This window comes from Nanorana parkeri, unplaced genomic scaffold (assembly GCF_000935625.1).
Source record: "Nanorana parkeri isolate BGI_ZX_2015 unplaced genomic scaffold, ASM93562v1 scaffold491, whole genome shotgun sequence".
NCBI lineage: Eukaryota > Metazoa > Chordata > Amphibia > Anura > Dicroglossidae > Nanorana > Nanorana parkeri.
The window spans coordinates 718,832-732,387 of record NW_017306759.1 but is presented as its reverse complement, the minus strand read 5'-3'; the positions used below and the strand labels follow the sequence as shown (position 1 = coordinate 732,387).

Genomic DNA, 13,556 nt, shown 5'->3' with positions numbered 1-13,556 from the left:
CTACTTGCTTGTCCACCATGGGTAGCGGAGGTACAACATCTCTGCTACCATTAGTAAAGGTTTTGTACAAGCACATCAAAGGCACCTCCTACTAATGATGCATTCTGTTTCCTTTCTCTTACATTGGGATGTAATCGGGAATTTTTGGTCTTGCAGCATAGATCCAAGAGTGTGACAGAAAACCCTTGGAGGGATCTTCCTAAAAAATTAGACAGGCCTTAAAACAGAGGCAAAATGTCCTTGAAGCTATCTTCAAAAAAATAATAATAATAACGTCTGAAATGTTTCAATCATATCTTTTAAAATGTATCTCTTTTGCTTTATTAATTTAGTTATGTATCCTATGTATTGATGTTTTTATTTAACGATTTATTTTTCATTTCAATTGGTGGAACCCAACAGTTGTGAGTGCTACTTAGGGGCCAAGCCCACCTGCTGTGGCTTTGCAGGTCCTGATGGTGTTGAAAATCAGGTAGAGGGGGTGTCCTTGGAAAGGACATGAAATAAGAGGACAAGGAGGAGGAGGTAGCGGAGAGTGACACATTTTGGGAAAAACCCATCTCTGCTTCCAAAATATTGTAATGTAATATTTTTAATGTTTTATAATTCACTTTTAATATTGTAATGCTTTAGTTTGAAGAAGTGAGATAGCAGAAAAGTCACAAGGTAATGCCACAGCGTAGGTGAAAAGAAAATAATGTATTTGTCTTATAAAAATTCTATATTTTAAAAGAGTAGCACAGAGGCAGAAGGTCCTAAGAGGGGACAAGCATGGTTTCCAGAGTCCATATGGGGAGACATGTTCTCCCCACATAGGGTACTTGGTCCCTGATGGCCCCTGGTTGCTGACTGACTATAGTGGAGACTCAGGGCATTATGGGATATTCATCCAGACAGTACAGATGTTTGGATTGCCTTCTCCCAAACAGGATGGACAGTTTTCTGGAAGAATTTCAAATTTTTTTTTTTTTAGCATGTAATCTTTTATTGAGCATTTTTCAAGACAAACATAATCATCAAAACACGGATAAATGCAGTTGTATCAAAGTAATAGTCTACAGAATGAAACAGTGAAGTACTTAGCAACATTTCAACATGTCAATCAATCCATGGAACCATTGAATCATTGGCCGGGCCACATATGTAAGCAGACAAGGCATTACGGGAGTTCAAATAGTGAAATCCTTAAAATTATTAAAATGTGTAGGACCAGGATAAGTAGAAGGAGTCGACTGTTGGAACGTTAAAGGACATCTAACGCACCTAAAGATCCAGCTATTTTCGATGTGAGATACCATGTAGTGTATTGGAACCCTGTCATTATTTCTTTTAGTCTTTCTGGTGTGTATTCAGACAATAAGAAAGAGGACCAGGTGGCAAAGAACTTGGCCGTAAGGGGTTGGTTTAGCTGGGCGTCTAATTGGTCTAGCGAGAGCAATTTCTGTAGGAGGTCCTTCAGCGATTTCAATGATGGGGGAGCTGGTATCAACCAGTTTGTGAGGATTGTTTTTTTTGCGGCAAGCAGAAAGAGGTGTTCCCACCTAGACGGATCTCGGTGAGGAGTTGTGGCCAGTGGATCGGCTACGTGAAAAAGGCAGAGGGTCGGATGCAGGTGCCTCAGCTCGCCTGAGATGGAGTTCATGTAAGCGAGGACCCTTGTCCAAAATGCTTGCATAACAGGGCAAAGCCATATAAGATGGTCTAGATTTGGGGAAGCTGTCTGGCACTTGGGGCAGGACGTCAGCCAATTCGGGGGCGGGTTCTTGTAATGGATATTAAAGGCGTAATATGCCCTATGAATGAGTTTAAACTGAGTTTCCCTCCAGGATTCGCTGGTGATGGCTTTCCTAAGATCAAGCCATCCCTGAAGCAGCAGTTGATCTGCATCCTCCAGCGAGACCTGTAGGAGGGTAGCCCATCTGGTTACCTGCGTTGAAAAGGGCTGAGCAGGTGAGGGGAGCAAACAGGATCTTATAGATTGGACTATGTGGGAGAGCGGCATTTTCTGTGAGGGCGATGAGAGGAGTCTCTGAAAAGGTGAGGGGGTATGTAGTGTCCTAGGAGCGGGTAAGTTGTTTCTGATGAATCGTGAAATCTGTGCGTATTGTAGGAAGTGAGTAGGGGGTATTTGATGGTCTGCCTGTAATTGTCGAAATTGTTTGCAACGGCCTTGTGCATCTAGGATGTCTCGGAGGAGGGAAATACCTTTGGCTTGCCATACTACAAATGTTTTAGATTCTCTACCCTGGGGGAAGACCGGAGAATACGGCATAAATGTCAGTCAAAGTACCGCAGCGCTGAATACTGAAAAATGGCCTGGATGGGAAGGGGGTTTAACACCGTGGCTGTCAACTGGTTAATAGAACATGAACCGCAACGTTATTAAAGATTTCCATTGCATGTGCTACATTATTGCAAGACTCAGATTTGGCATTTTATCAGGAGTCCAAGAACTGCATAGGCACCATGGTTTACATGACTGTGCCAATCCTGAGATAACGACTCTATTCTAGGAAGTAAATGGTGACTCTGGGTGGTACGTGAACAAAGATGGCTCCATCTTTCTGAAAAGAAAAGCAAATTGAAGGCATTGTCGAGGGCAGTGCTGCAATCTCTTTGAGAGGTAATGAATACCTGGAAGTGCTACAGTTACATATTACCTAGTATGCTGCACTTAACATGGCTGATTCTAGGTCTAATAAAAGTTGGGTTTGGCGTATGATTTGGAATTTCTGTTGCAATAAAATATTTTCAAGCAGTGGTCATGGCAGAAAATCTCAGTGTGTGTTCAATTCTGATCCTGATAGCAGCAGTGTTATCATTTTACTTACAGTGCCATGTCAGTGAGTTCCTCTTCCTTCACAGATAGAATTGATGACGTTTGTATGAGGTTCAACAGTCTTATAAATCATCTACATCCTGCATGACTGCGCAGTGGATCAGTATGATAACGTCCCTCTGCTCCACTAATGTGATAATAGGTGTTCTGGTGGGAGCAGAGGTGGGGGACAGTTGTCCTGTAGGATGATCTATTACCAGAATGATAGAACTCCGAGTAGTAGATAAACACACATGTAACACCTGTGTACATTTCACTACCAGTAATTCCATGTATTCTGTCTAGGTGACCAATAAACCTGGCCACCTACATCCTGAAAGGGACGACAGAGGACCGTCCACTGGTCCAGAGATATATTTCTATTTGCATTGAGCTCAGCCCATTCAAGTGAATACATATAACACTGGGTAAGACTACCGTCCTAAGTAAGTAACACACCCCTGTTGAGAACCCAATGATCCAGGTTCCTAGGTTAGTAAATCCAACTGTTCCAAAAAGCATTGATGATAAATGATGTGATGCTCTAAGGGGATTGAGACTTTGGTAATGATGTGCGTCAAGGGGGTATGGGGTCTGCGCTATCCTGAGGTCACACAAGTCATAAAATGACACTAAACTCAAGAGTTACAGCTTAAAAATGCATTCCAGTACCTTAAGTATTAACAACAATGTATCTTATTTGTGTATCACTCGGCAGTAGTTGCTCAAATCATGTCTGAATTGGTGCTGACACTCTTTCCTTCTGGAGGGGGGCTACTTTTGTTCCCCATGGTCCCTGTGTGTGTTGTAAAGTAGTCACCGCTCCAAGCTCGCTCCCGGGATGGACTACAATCTCAATACAATTAGAAAACTAAACATGAGATTGTAGTCCATCAGGAGAGTGAGCTTCCTGATTGGCCGGGAAGCCATCTCCATGCTCCCTCATCACTTGTGACGAGAAAGCATGGAGCCGACTTCCCGGGGCAATCAGGAAGCCGGGCACCGCGTCAATACACGGCGCCCGGCTTCCATGATTGGCCAGCAAGCCGGCTCCATGCTTTCTCGTCACATAGTGACGGCCTCCCTGCTAATAGGGAAGCCTGGTGGCGAGTCTTTACACACCGCCTGGCTTCCTGAATGGGACTTCCGGTACTCGATATTCGGTATCGGCGAGTACTGAAAAAAAAAAATATCGGTACTCGGTACCGAAATACCGGTATCGGTGCATCCCTAGTAAACATAAACCTATTAGATTTGAGTCGATTAAAACAAAAATTAATCTGATGACTAAAATGCAACTAAAAATAAAAATTTATTTTCATCAAAAGACTAAGACAAAAATGACATTTGGTGCCAAAATTAACACTGCTCTCAAGGGACCAGTGCAACCAGTGCGGGCTCTCGGTTGTCAGTATAGGCTCTGGGTGGTCAGTGCGGAGGTCATTGCGGCCTCTGGGCGGTCAGGCCGGCCTCTGGCCGGTCAATGCAGAGGTCAGTGCGGAGGTCAGTGCGGCCTCTGGGCTGTCGGTGCAACCTTCTGGGCGGTCGGTGCGGCCCCTTGGCGGTTGGTGCAGCCCCTGTCCAGCCACAGTGCGGCATCTGGCCAGTCAGTGCATAGGTCAGTGTGACCTCTGGGTGGTTAGTGTGGTCTTTGGGCGGTAATTACTTTAAAAAGTAAAGATCCACACTGTGTGTTTGCCACTGGCCATGCATCTGATCATATTGTATGTTGTCCATATAGGATGATCAGATGCATGGCCAAGCAGGCACACTGTGTGGATTTTTACTTTTTAAATTAAAGAGGACAGCAGCCAGTGCCAAAGGCTGAATAGGGGCCCGACGATGGCAAAGGCCACCCACCCCCAGCGCCGGGCCCCTATTCAACCTTGGGCATTGTCTGCTGTCCTCTTTAATTTAAAAAGTAAAAATCCACACAGTGTGTGTCTCTGAAAACGGCCTCCTCCCTCTGCAGCTGCCTGCCTCGCTCCGCGCTGTGAATTTTTAAAAACAAAAACCCTTCCTGCACGTTTGGGAATGTACCAATTGTACAGAGGGGGAAGGGGGGCGGGCTTGACCGTACCAAATTGCCCGTACATACAAATTTATAGTAAAAATTGCTTGGTCGGAGCCCGGGCCTCCCCCAGCCGCCTGTGCCCCTCACATTAGTATTGGCCGTACCCCCCTGATGGCGGCCCTGTAAAAAAATAAGGTCCAGTATTTATAATATTTAAGGTGCTTTAATGCGTTTTTAGGATTGAACTCCTGAGTTTAGTGTCACTTTAACTTAAAGCCTAACTCAGGGCTCGCTCCTTTGCCTCCTCTTCCCTTTTGGAATTCCCTCCCAGCCCTTTAAAAGATTCCATATACATAACTTTTTTTCTGGTGTCTTCAGTTGGGTCCAGTGATGTCACAGGTCCTAATCATCATCTTCTTCCACTGGAAATGTTGTATATATTCTAAATAGAGGATAATGCACATAATGATGTGAATCATCTTTCTGTAGCATTCCCCTGTCCAGGGTAGGGAACAGAGCTATGAGGGCCTGGGTTCATAGGAATTGGATTAAATGATGCTGGGCCTTAAGTAACCCAGAAAAAAACAGGTGCAGGAATCACTGATTCGGTGATCATTGACAGCAACGGAGATGGGAATATGGCAGTGGGAATTTGGCCAACCTGGGCTTCAACCTTCATTATGGTTTTGTACTGGTAGACCTAGATAGACCCCAAACTGAATTCATTATTGCCAGAAACATTGAAAACAAGACAAGCATAAGGTGCTAGTTAAAAATACTTTATTAGCAAAAGTGTCCACAGGAAGAAGCAAAAATCATAAAGAGGAACAAGCCACGGTCAGGAACCGGAGTGGGTAGTCGTACAAACCAGGTCAGGAACACGGAGATGAGCGCTGTTAGGAACAAGCCAGGAGCAGGAGCCAGGGAGAACATCAGCCAGGATCGGGTCATACACGGAATCAGAATACTCAGAGCAGCAGGAATGCACTAGCAAGTAAAACCACGCAAGGGCAAGGTCAGACTGGACTGAGTGGTTTATATAGTGTGTGCGGTGACATCATCACTCAGAGACAGGAAACTCCCATCTGGCTCTCTCAGATGATGCTCTCCTGTTTGGCCATAAGAGGGAGCCTGGGAGTAGTGAGCAACATTCCAGAGTCTGCTCAGACAAAGGAGGAATCACAGGTGGGTGGAATGGCAGCCAAGCCAGAATGCTGCAAACCAGTTAAGGTTTGCATCCCTGACAGTTATAAGCTGGAACATAGCAAATCCAGAGTGGTCAAACATTGAATGAAACTAGTTTACAACACTGGGCTCTAGATTTGGATACGTGAGAGTGAGTCTTGTAATAAAAGTTTGATCTCCAGCTCTGATTTTTGATTTCCAGCTCTGACCCTCACACACACTGCCTACCAGCTTCTTGATTGCCCAGGAAGCCAGCTCCATGCTGATTGGCTGGCTCCATGCTGATTGGTGGGAAGCCGGCTTCTCAGCCAATAGGCATGGAGCCGGCTTTCCAGCCGATCAGGAAGCCGGGAGGCGGGTCATCACCCACCGGCCGTCTTTCTGATTGTTCAGAAGCCACATCCATGCTGTTCGGCTGGCTCGATGCTGGTTGGTTGGAAGCAGGTTTTCAAGCCAATCAGCATGGAGCCGGCTTTGGTATCGGTGCATCCCTAGTTCCAACATTAACAATTCCCGACTTCCCAAGGGGCCCCCGTCAACAAACTGACACCAATGAGGGGAAGCACCATACCACCAGATGCCCCCCCTTCGGTGACCATCTCACATTTTCCAGACCCCAGGAGAACCCCTAACCAACCAAGTTGCCGTGATGGACACATATAAATAACAACCACCAGCAACATTAAATAAATGGTGGGACATCCTGCTTCCTCTATTGACTATCTAGAGAGAACTCCCAGCAGCCTTTGCAGCTCCATCCCATGCAGCTTTTTCACCATCTGACCATGGCCTCCAATCAGGTAAGATCTATGATTTTTTCCCCATGTTTAACCCTTTCCCCAGGGACAATTTCTCCAGTCAGTCATGTAGACCCTCAGCTTAATATCTCAGAGTCTGTCTTTTATCAGCATAAACCTTGTGATCATCATATCCTTGCTTGAGCTGCTGATGACATGGCTGTTGTTATGTATAGAAAACCATGTCACAATGTATGTTATGTATAGAAAACCAATGTAGTGGGGTGTGGCATGGTTAAACCACCTTACAGAGACCCAACTTAAAAAAATGAAGGTAAAAAGCACAGAAACAACAAATATTTTAAATTCTTTCTTTATATATTTTAGTACATACATGCTACATTTTTACAAAACTATATTTATAAATGCATTTGTGGAATACAGCTAATATACGTTGCTGAATCTTTGTTTATATTAGTTTCCAGTAAGCCTGTATACTGTACAGCTGTTTTGTGATCAATCTAGGCACGAGCGATCACAACAAAGTGATAGCATTTATTATAATATCAAAAGACGCACGCAAATGCTATTGTTTCACTCGATGTGATTAACTTAGATAATGTAGATCAAAAATACCACCTATGAGGCATAAGTCTAAATGATCTATAAAAACAAATTGTTTATCTGATGAGTATCATGGTCGGTTCTCCTACAAATGTCTCCCAACATTCCATCATGGCTGGTCGACTTGGCATAGTCCAGATCAATCAAGAGCTTACTAAATTGATTCAGCAGTGAGTCTTTGGTTTGCCATTGTCATTGAGTTTGATCAGTTTAGTTGCACTGAAAGAGCAATTGAATGGTTGTATCAATACAAGTGTGGCTACCAGAAGAAAAGGGGTTTACTGGCAGGAGGAGAGAAAAGAGTGAGCAGGATGGTGAAGCCTATTTGTCCAATCAGCTGACATGAGGTGGTTTGGTGACCAAGCTGTAATAAAAAAATAAAAATAAATCAGGCTCCTACTCTGGTTGCTCTGTTAAGGAGGGGGTGCCTGGATCACCAGACTGCCTGTTCTGAGTTAGAAATCTATCAGCAGTTGAGGGAGTTTACCTGGCATTGAATGTTGTTTGGGTGTATACTGCTCCCTGTGTGATGAACTGGCCGTTCTACACAATGCAACTTATTGTCCAATTAAGTTTTGCGAGTAACATTAGAAGTGGCGTGTGGGTCTACGTCTTTTCATTTGGGACGTGTCCAATGTGTGACCCACCGCACTCCTGACCAGTATACTCCTTGAACATGTTGAAATTATTATTATTATTATACAGGATTTATATAGCGCCAACAGTTTGCGCAGCGCTTTACAATATAAGGAAGACATTACAATTACAATACAAATCAAGACAAGATGGTAAGGATGACTGCAGATGGTGCTAGTAAGACCAATGAAGATAGAAGATGTCACCAGCGCACCAAACAAAACTCATCCAAATAAAAAGCCTTTATTGACACATAGACATATTGTCACAAGGCTGGCTTAAGATGCCATCCTTGTGACAATATGTCTATGTGTCAATAAAGATTTTTTATTTGGACACATTTCTTCGGTGTGCTGGTGACACCTTCTATATGCATTCATTTGGGACATGACTCAGAATTCAGCTGCCACTTGAGGATGTAGTATGTCATAGTGGACTTAGTGGACCATAGCATCACACACACAATGGAGTTTGACCAGTGAACCTCTTACCCATTCACTTCATCTGTAAAATAAAATCTGTGATTACCAAGATACTAGGCACCCATAGCTAGGCATCCATAGCTCCATCCATAGCTATCTTCTATAGAAAAACTAACAGCCTTGTAATGTGAGGACACAACAAATCCATCAATGTATTTCCAATCAAGCAGGCCATCACCGTACAAATCTAAAGGAGATGTTACAAACTGATTGTAGGCTGAATGAATAAATAATGGAATGAAGTAACTAATAAAGAATGCATGAACAAATAACTTTTATTTATCAGTTAGATGGTGTTTTGCCTTTCCTCATGAGATATTCTCTGGAATTCATATCTGGTCTGAACAATATGATGAAACATTTAGGAAAAAACATACAAATCAGCAATGCCCAACTAGAAGACAGTATGGCAAAAATTTCCATGGCCACCGTGTACTTGCCCTGAGCACTAAGGTAAGCCGGGATGAAAGAGATCCAGACACTGAGGAAGGCCACCATGCTGAAAGTTATATACTGGGCCTCGTTGAAGCTGTCAGGAAGCCTCCTAGCCAAAAAGGCCACAATGAAACTAGTGAAGGCTAAGAGACTAAGATACCCCAACATAGCCCAGAAGGCGATAGCTGAGCCTTCATTGCACTCAAAGCTCATGACTCTTGTGTCAGGTGTAGTGTTGAGTTCTGGAAATGGAGAGGCAACTGCCAACCAGATGATGCACAAAGTTAGTTGTAGAAGAGTACAGGTAAGTATTATTAAGTATGAAACCCAAGGACTGGTCCATATCTTCAGTTTGCTACCAGGTCTGGTGGCCATGAAGGCAAAGACTACCATGATGGTTTTGGCCAAGATACAAGACACACATAGAGTAAAAACCATGCCAAATGCAGATTGCCGTAGGAGACATGTCTCTCTTTGAGGAGGTCCAATAAAAGTCAAAGAAGAAAAGAAACACAGAGACGAGGAGAGGAGGAGAAGACAGCTCAGATTGTAATTGCTGGCTTTCACTATGGGGCTTTTCCTATACTGGACAAAAAGTCTCAGGATGACACTAGGAACCAGAGAAGAGACAATGGTGGTCACTGCTAATGTTACTCCTAGTGGATCGTCATAAGATAGGTACTCAGTGGTTTTAGGAAGACACATGGATTTCTGAGCATTTGGCCAATGATCCCACGGACACTTGATGCAATCAAAAGAACCTGAAAAGTATTGAGAAAAGAAATTCCTTAAAGCAGTTTTCCATTAATGACATTTGTTAAAATGCATGGAGAAGATTACAACAATGACACACCTAAAATCTGAATAAAATGAGGAGCATGAAATATAACACAGATATATGAAATGTAAAAAGTATATTTGGTTGAATCATTAAATAATTCAGACTCTAGTTTGGAATAAGGTTGTATCGAAGAGTTAATCTGATAGAGAAATTTGAGTTTTAGTAGTCTTGGATCTTTTGGCTTTGACCACGGGCACACTTAGTGCTAAAGTATCTAATGTAATTAGTGATGGGCTGAACACACCTGAGTTCGGTTCTAACTAGGGATGCACAGATACTTTTCAAGTACCAGTGCAGATACTTGGCATTTTCATGAGAACTACCAGGGTTTCAGCGGTTGCAGCTGGGACCTGGCTCTGGCGGACCACAACTGTCCTGAAATCATTAGTCTGCATTGTTTTAGAAAAACTGTCACATGAAAATAAACAAAAATGTATCAGTACTCGTACTTGTAAGTACTCGGGAAGTACCAGTACTCGTACTCGCAAAACTGGTATCAGTGCATCCCTTTATTTATAGTTATAAAAACAAAATCGTACATTAAAACAGAGATGTACAAATCCCAGGAGCTCCGTGTGCTCCTTACATATGACAGCTGCCTCCTAATTTTTGAATTTTTCTCTAGTCTAGCCTTGGAGCTCAAAAGTATCGGTACATGTACTTGTACTTGTACCGAGTACTGTACTTGGTATCTGTGCAACCCTAGTTCTAACTCGAACTTTCGAACATGGAAAAAGTTTTAACTCAAACTTAGAACTCAATGTAAGTCTAAGGGACCAGAACTCGGAAAGCTGTAAGCAGCCTTATATAGTGGTGCTGGGACGTAGCTGTGAACAATGATTGGGCACAGTAATCATTACTTTGCCCAATCATGGCTCTTCATTGCACCATGCCATGATTCGGCAAAGTCTTGTGCCTGACCTGTGGCCAGGTGCATTGCTTTACCCAATCAGGGCTCTCCAATGCACACAGTGCATTGCGGGGCACTCGGCGGGAGAATAGCCTGCTGAACGCCCTGACAGTTTGTGTGTTCTCCAAACACATGAACTAGCGATGTTCGAGTCGAACTGTTGTTCGACTCAAACATCGAGCCCATGACTAAATGTAATAATAGTACCTGTTCTAACATAAATATACCTGATGAGCCCTGGCACCTTGTCTAGATTGATTGGACTCCTAGATACTACAGAGTGCAGCAGGTTAGTGGCAAACTTGTTTATGAGTTTATGGGTTCCAGAACCCCTGTGCTCCTACTTCTGGTTATCTGCTCCTTCACGGACCCTGGTACGTCTTTGAATTTGATTTGAACCCTGACTCAGTACTTAGCCAGTTAGAATGCTTCACATTAAGCACATATGTTGGCTCTAAACCATTGGTTCTCAACCTGTGTAACCTCAGCACCCAAATTTTTCCATGGTCATTAAGTTGCGACCCAAATCTCACTGCAATGGACCGCACGGCATTGCGGTACTGTGTGTTCCGGTGCGGGCGATCGAACTGTGAGTGAGAGGTGTGTTTGGAGTACCATTCAAATGAATGGCAATGCAACATACCTCCCACACCAGAACGCGTAGTAGGTGTGATTGCATGGTATAGTGCATTGCTCTGGTCCCGGCACCTCTACAGGACACATGAGGGAGCTGTAAGCAATGCAGGTATGAATGGAGCTCCCTTGCCGCCATAGCCCCATCCTATCCCACCTCGAACTGACACTCGATGCTGGGCAGCATATTCTAAATGGCTCCTTGATGCGAGAAGTGACAGTGCTGCGCTAGGGGGAGGCTGAGGAGCCTCTCACCTAGAAAAGTGGAAGGCATACAGCGACCCACTGAACATGGGGTCGCGACCCACTTTTGGGTCACGACCCACCAGTTGAGAACCAAGGCTCTAAACTATACTAATTTGGCACCTTAATTTGGCATCTTATTGTTCTATAATGTTTGTTGTTTCATTCACCTGCCTTCTGTATGTGGTTACCAGAGAGGCAGATCTTCTGTTCAAGCCTCAATTTATAAGTTATCATGTCTCCAGTTATTTCTACCAGCTTTGTCTTTGAACAACTGTATAGCTTCTTAGATTTTGCATCCCTGGCTGCATGCTGTGGTTCCTTCTGCTGCGCCCCTACATCACTACAGACGGTAGTAGGAGAAGTAGTAGTTGTAGTAGTAGAGGTGGTAGTTGTTGTAGTAGTAGTAGTGAAATTTGGGCTGGCAGATTGAACCAGTGCAATGTGTGACATTCCTGTAAATGTTGGGTTCTGCTTAGTCTTTGGGAATCGTTGTCTCTTTACTATTGCAGCAGAGATTGGTGGTGTGGGCAGCAGGAGAGAGGAGTATTTTTTTCATGTTTGTTATTATTGGTTAGCATTTGTTCATGGTGTTTTTTTCTTCTCTTTCCTTACCTGACTGATTAGAGATCTCTCCATTAGGACAAAGCACACACTGATAGCAACAGACAGGTTGTCCTTTTCTTGGAGCCTTCCGAAATCCAACTGGACAGCTTTCACTGCAGACCGACCGGGGGACCTGATGGTATGCCAATCACAAAACAATCATTATTCAGAACTGCCCAAAACGAATGCTTCTGGGATCGCTAATCTATAGCTGACAGTTTGCAAAATTACATTATGCCGAAAAGGAACTCAAGCCATATCTCTGTTTCAGAAAGACTTGTGAAAGTTTTTTTTTTTAAGCTGAACTCCAGAGAGATATAAAAAAACACAAATGAATGCAGCTCCAATATTACATTATTAACTGTATTTTTAAAGTTGTAATTTAAACATTTGGGGAGAAATCTTACCATTGGGGGAAACTCACTGGGGAAAATCAGTGTAGGTACATGAAAATGTCCCAGTATGAGGGAGTTTTCACTTAGCTGCCAAAGGCAGCCGAGTAAATAACCGAGCCAGATTAAAGTGAGCCGAATGCTGTTCGACTATTCACTTCAGCCTTGTACGGCTGATTTCAGTCTTACATTGGCTAAAATCAAACGTACATCGGCTGCCTTCAGCTGCCTTCGGTCAGCCGAACATACGGAACGGCTGAGCCGAAGCTCCGGCAGCTCAACCGCTGTCATTCACCCCTATTCTCATAGGGGGTCGAACGGCAGTAAGTGAATAGCCGAATGCCGCCTGTCACTACGACTCAGCTGAGCCGCAGCATATGCATTCGGCTCGGCTGAGCTGCTCAGCTGAGCTGTTCGGCTGCTGTAGGGCTATTGTAAATAGCCCGTACAGCAGCCCTTCGGTTTGACTGAACTGAAGGGCAGTGGTGGCCAAAGCAAGCTGAAGGATCAGCTGAAGCTAAAGCTGGATTCTTCGGCTCTTTAGTGAATAACTCCCTTAGTGTCTTTCAGTCTCCCATAGATCAGATCTTAGACGGGGGAGTGCGAAGCAACACTAGGAGCCAATCAATTGTACTGCAGTTCTCATGTATCAACAAGGAACATGCTGATGAGAGGAGAGAGAAGACTGACTCAGAGATACACTCATGAGTCTGCTGCTTCATCTTGACTGTCCAGTCACAGGCTGGGGGATGGGGCAACACCTCTAGGTGTGACTTCTTAGTTCAAGCACTTCTTGTTATAGGGAGACAAATTAGGTGGCATCTTATTGCATCTTAGCAACCTGTAACCCTCTGGATGGCACCCCACCCAGCTCACTGATGTCACTGGTTGCCAGGAGCTGAGCAGAACACTCTGGCTGGCATCCCGCTCAGCTCCTGGCAACCCGTGACATCAGTGAGCTGGGTGAGACGCTGGACCAGAACCCCCTACCCTCATCCCC

At 44.1% G+C, this 13,556-nt stretch overlaps 1 protein-coding gene across 1 annotated transcript in view; it reads right to left on the bottom strand.

The window, feature by feature from the left end:
• Window positions 1-8,778: 8,778 nt before the first annotated feature.
• The window catches only part of LOC108790665 (extracellular calcium-sensing receptor-like), a 13,733-nt gene continuing 8,955 nt past the window's right edge, over window positions 8,779-13,556 (bottom strand). The window contains exons 5-6 of the mRNA XM_018560977.1: window positions 12,174-12,297; window positions 8,779-9,692 (exon numbers count right to left, since the gene is read on the bottom strand). Of these exons, the coding sequence (XP_018416479.1) occupies window positions 8,779-9,692; window positions 12,174-12,297 (1,038 nt within the window). The remainder of the gene's footprint in view (window positions 9,693-12,173; window positions 12,298-13,556) is intronic.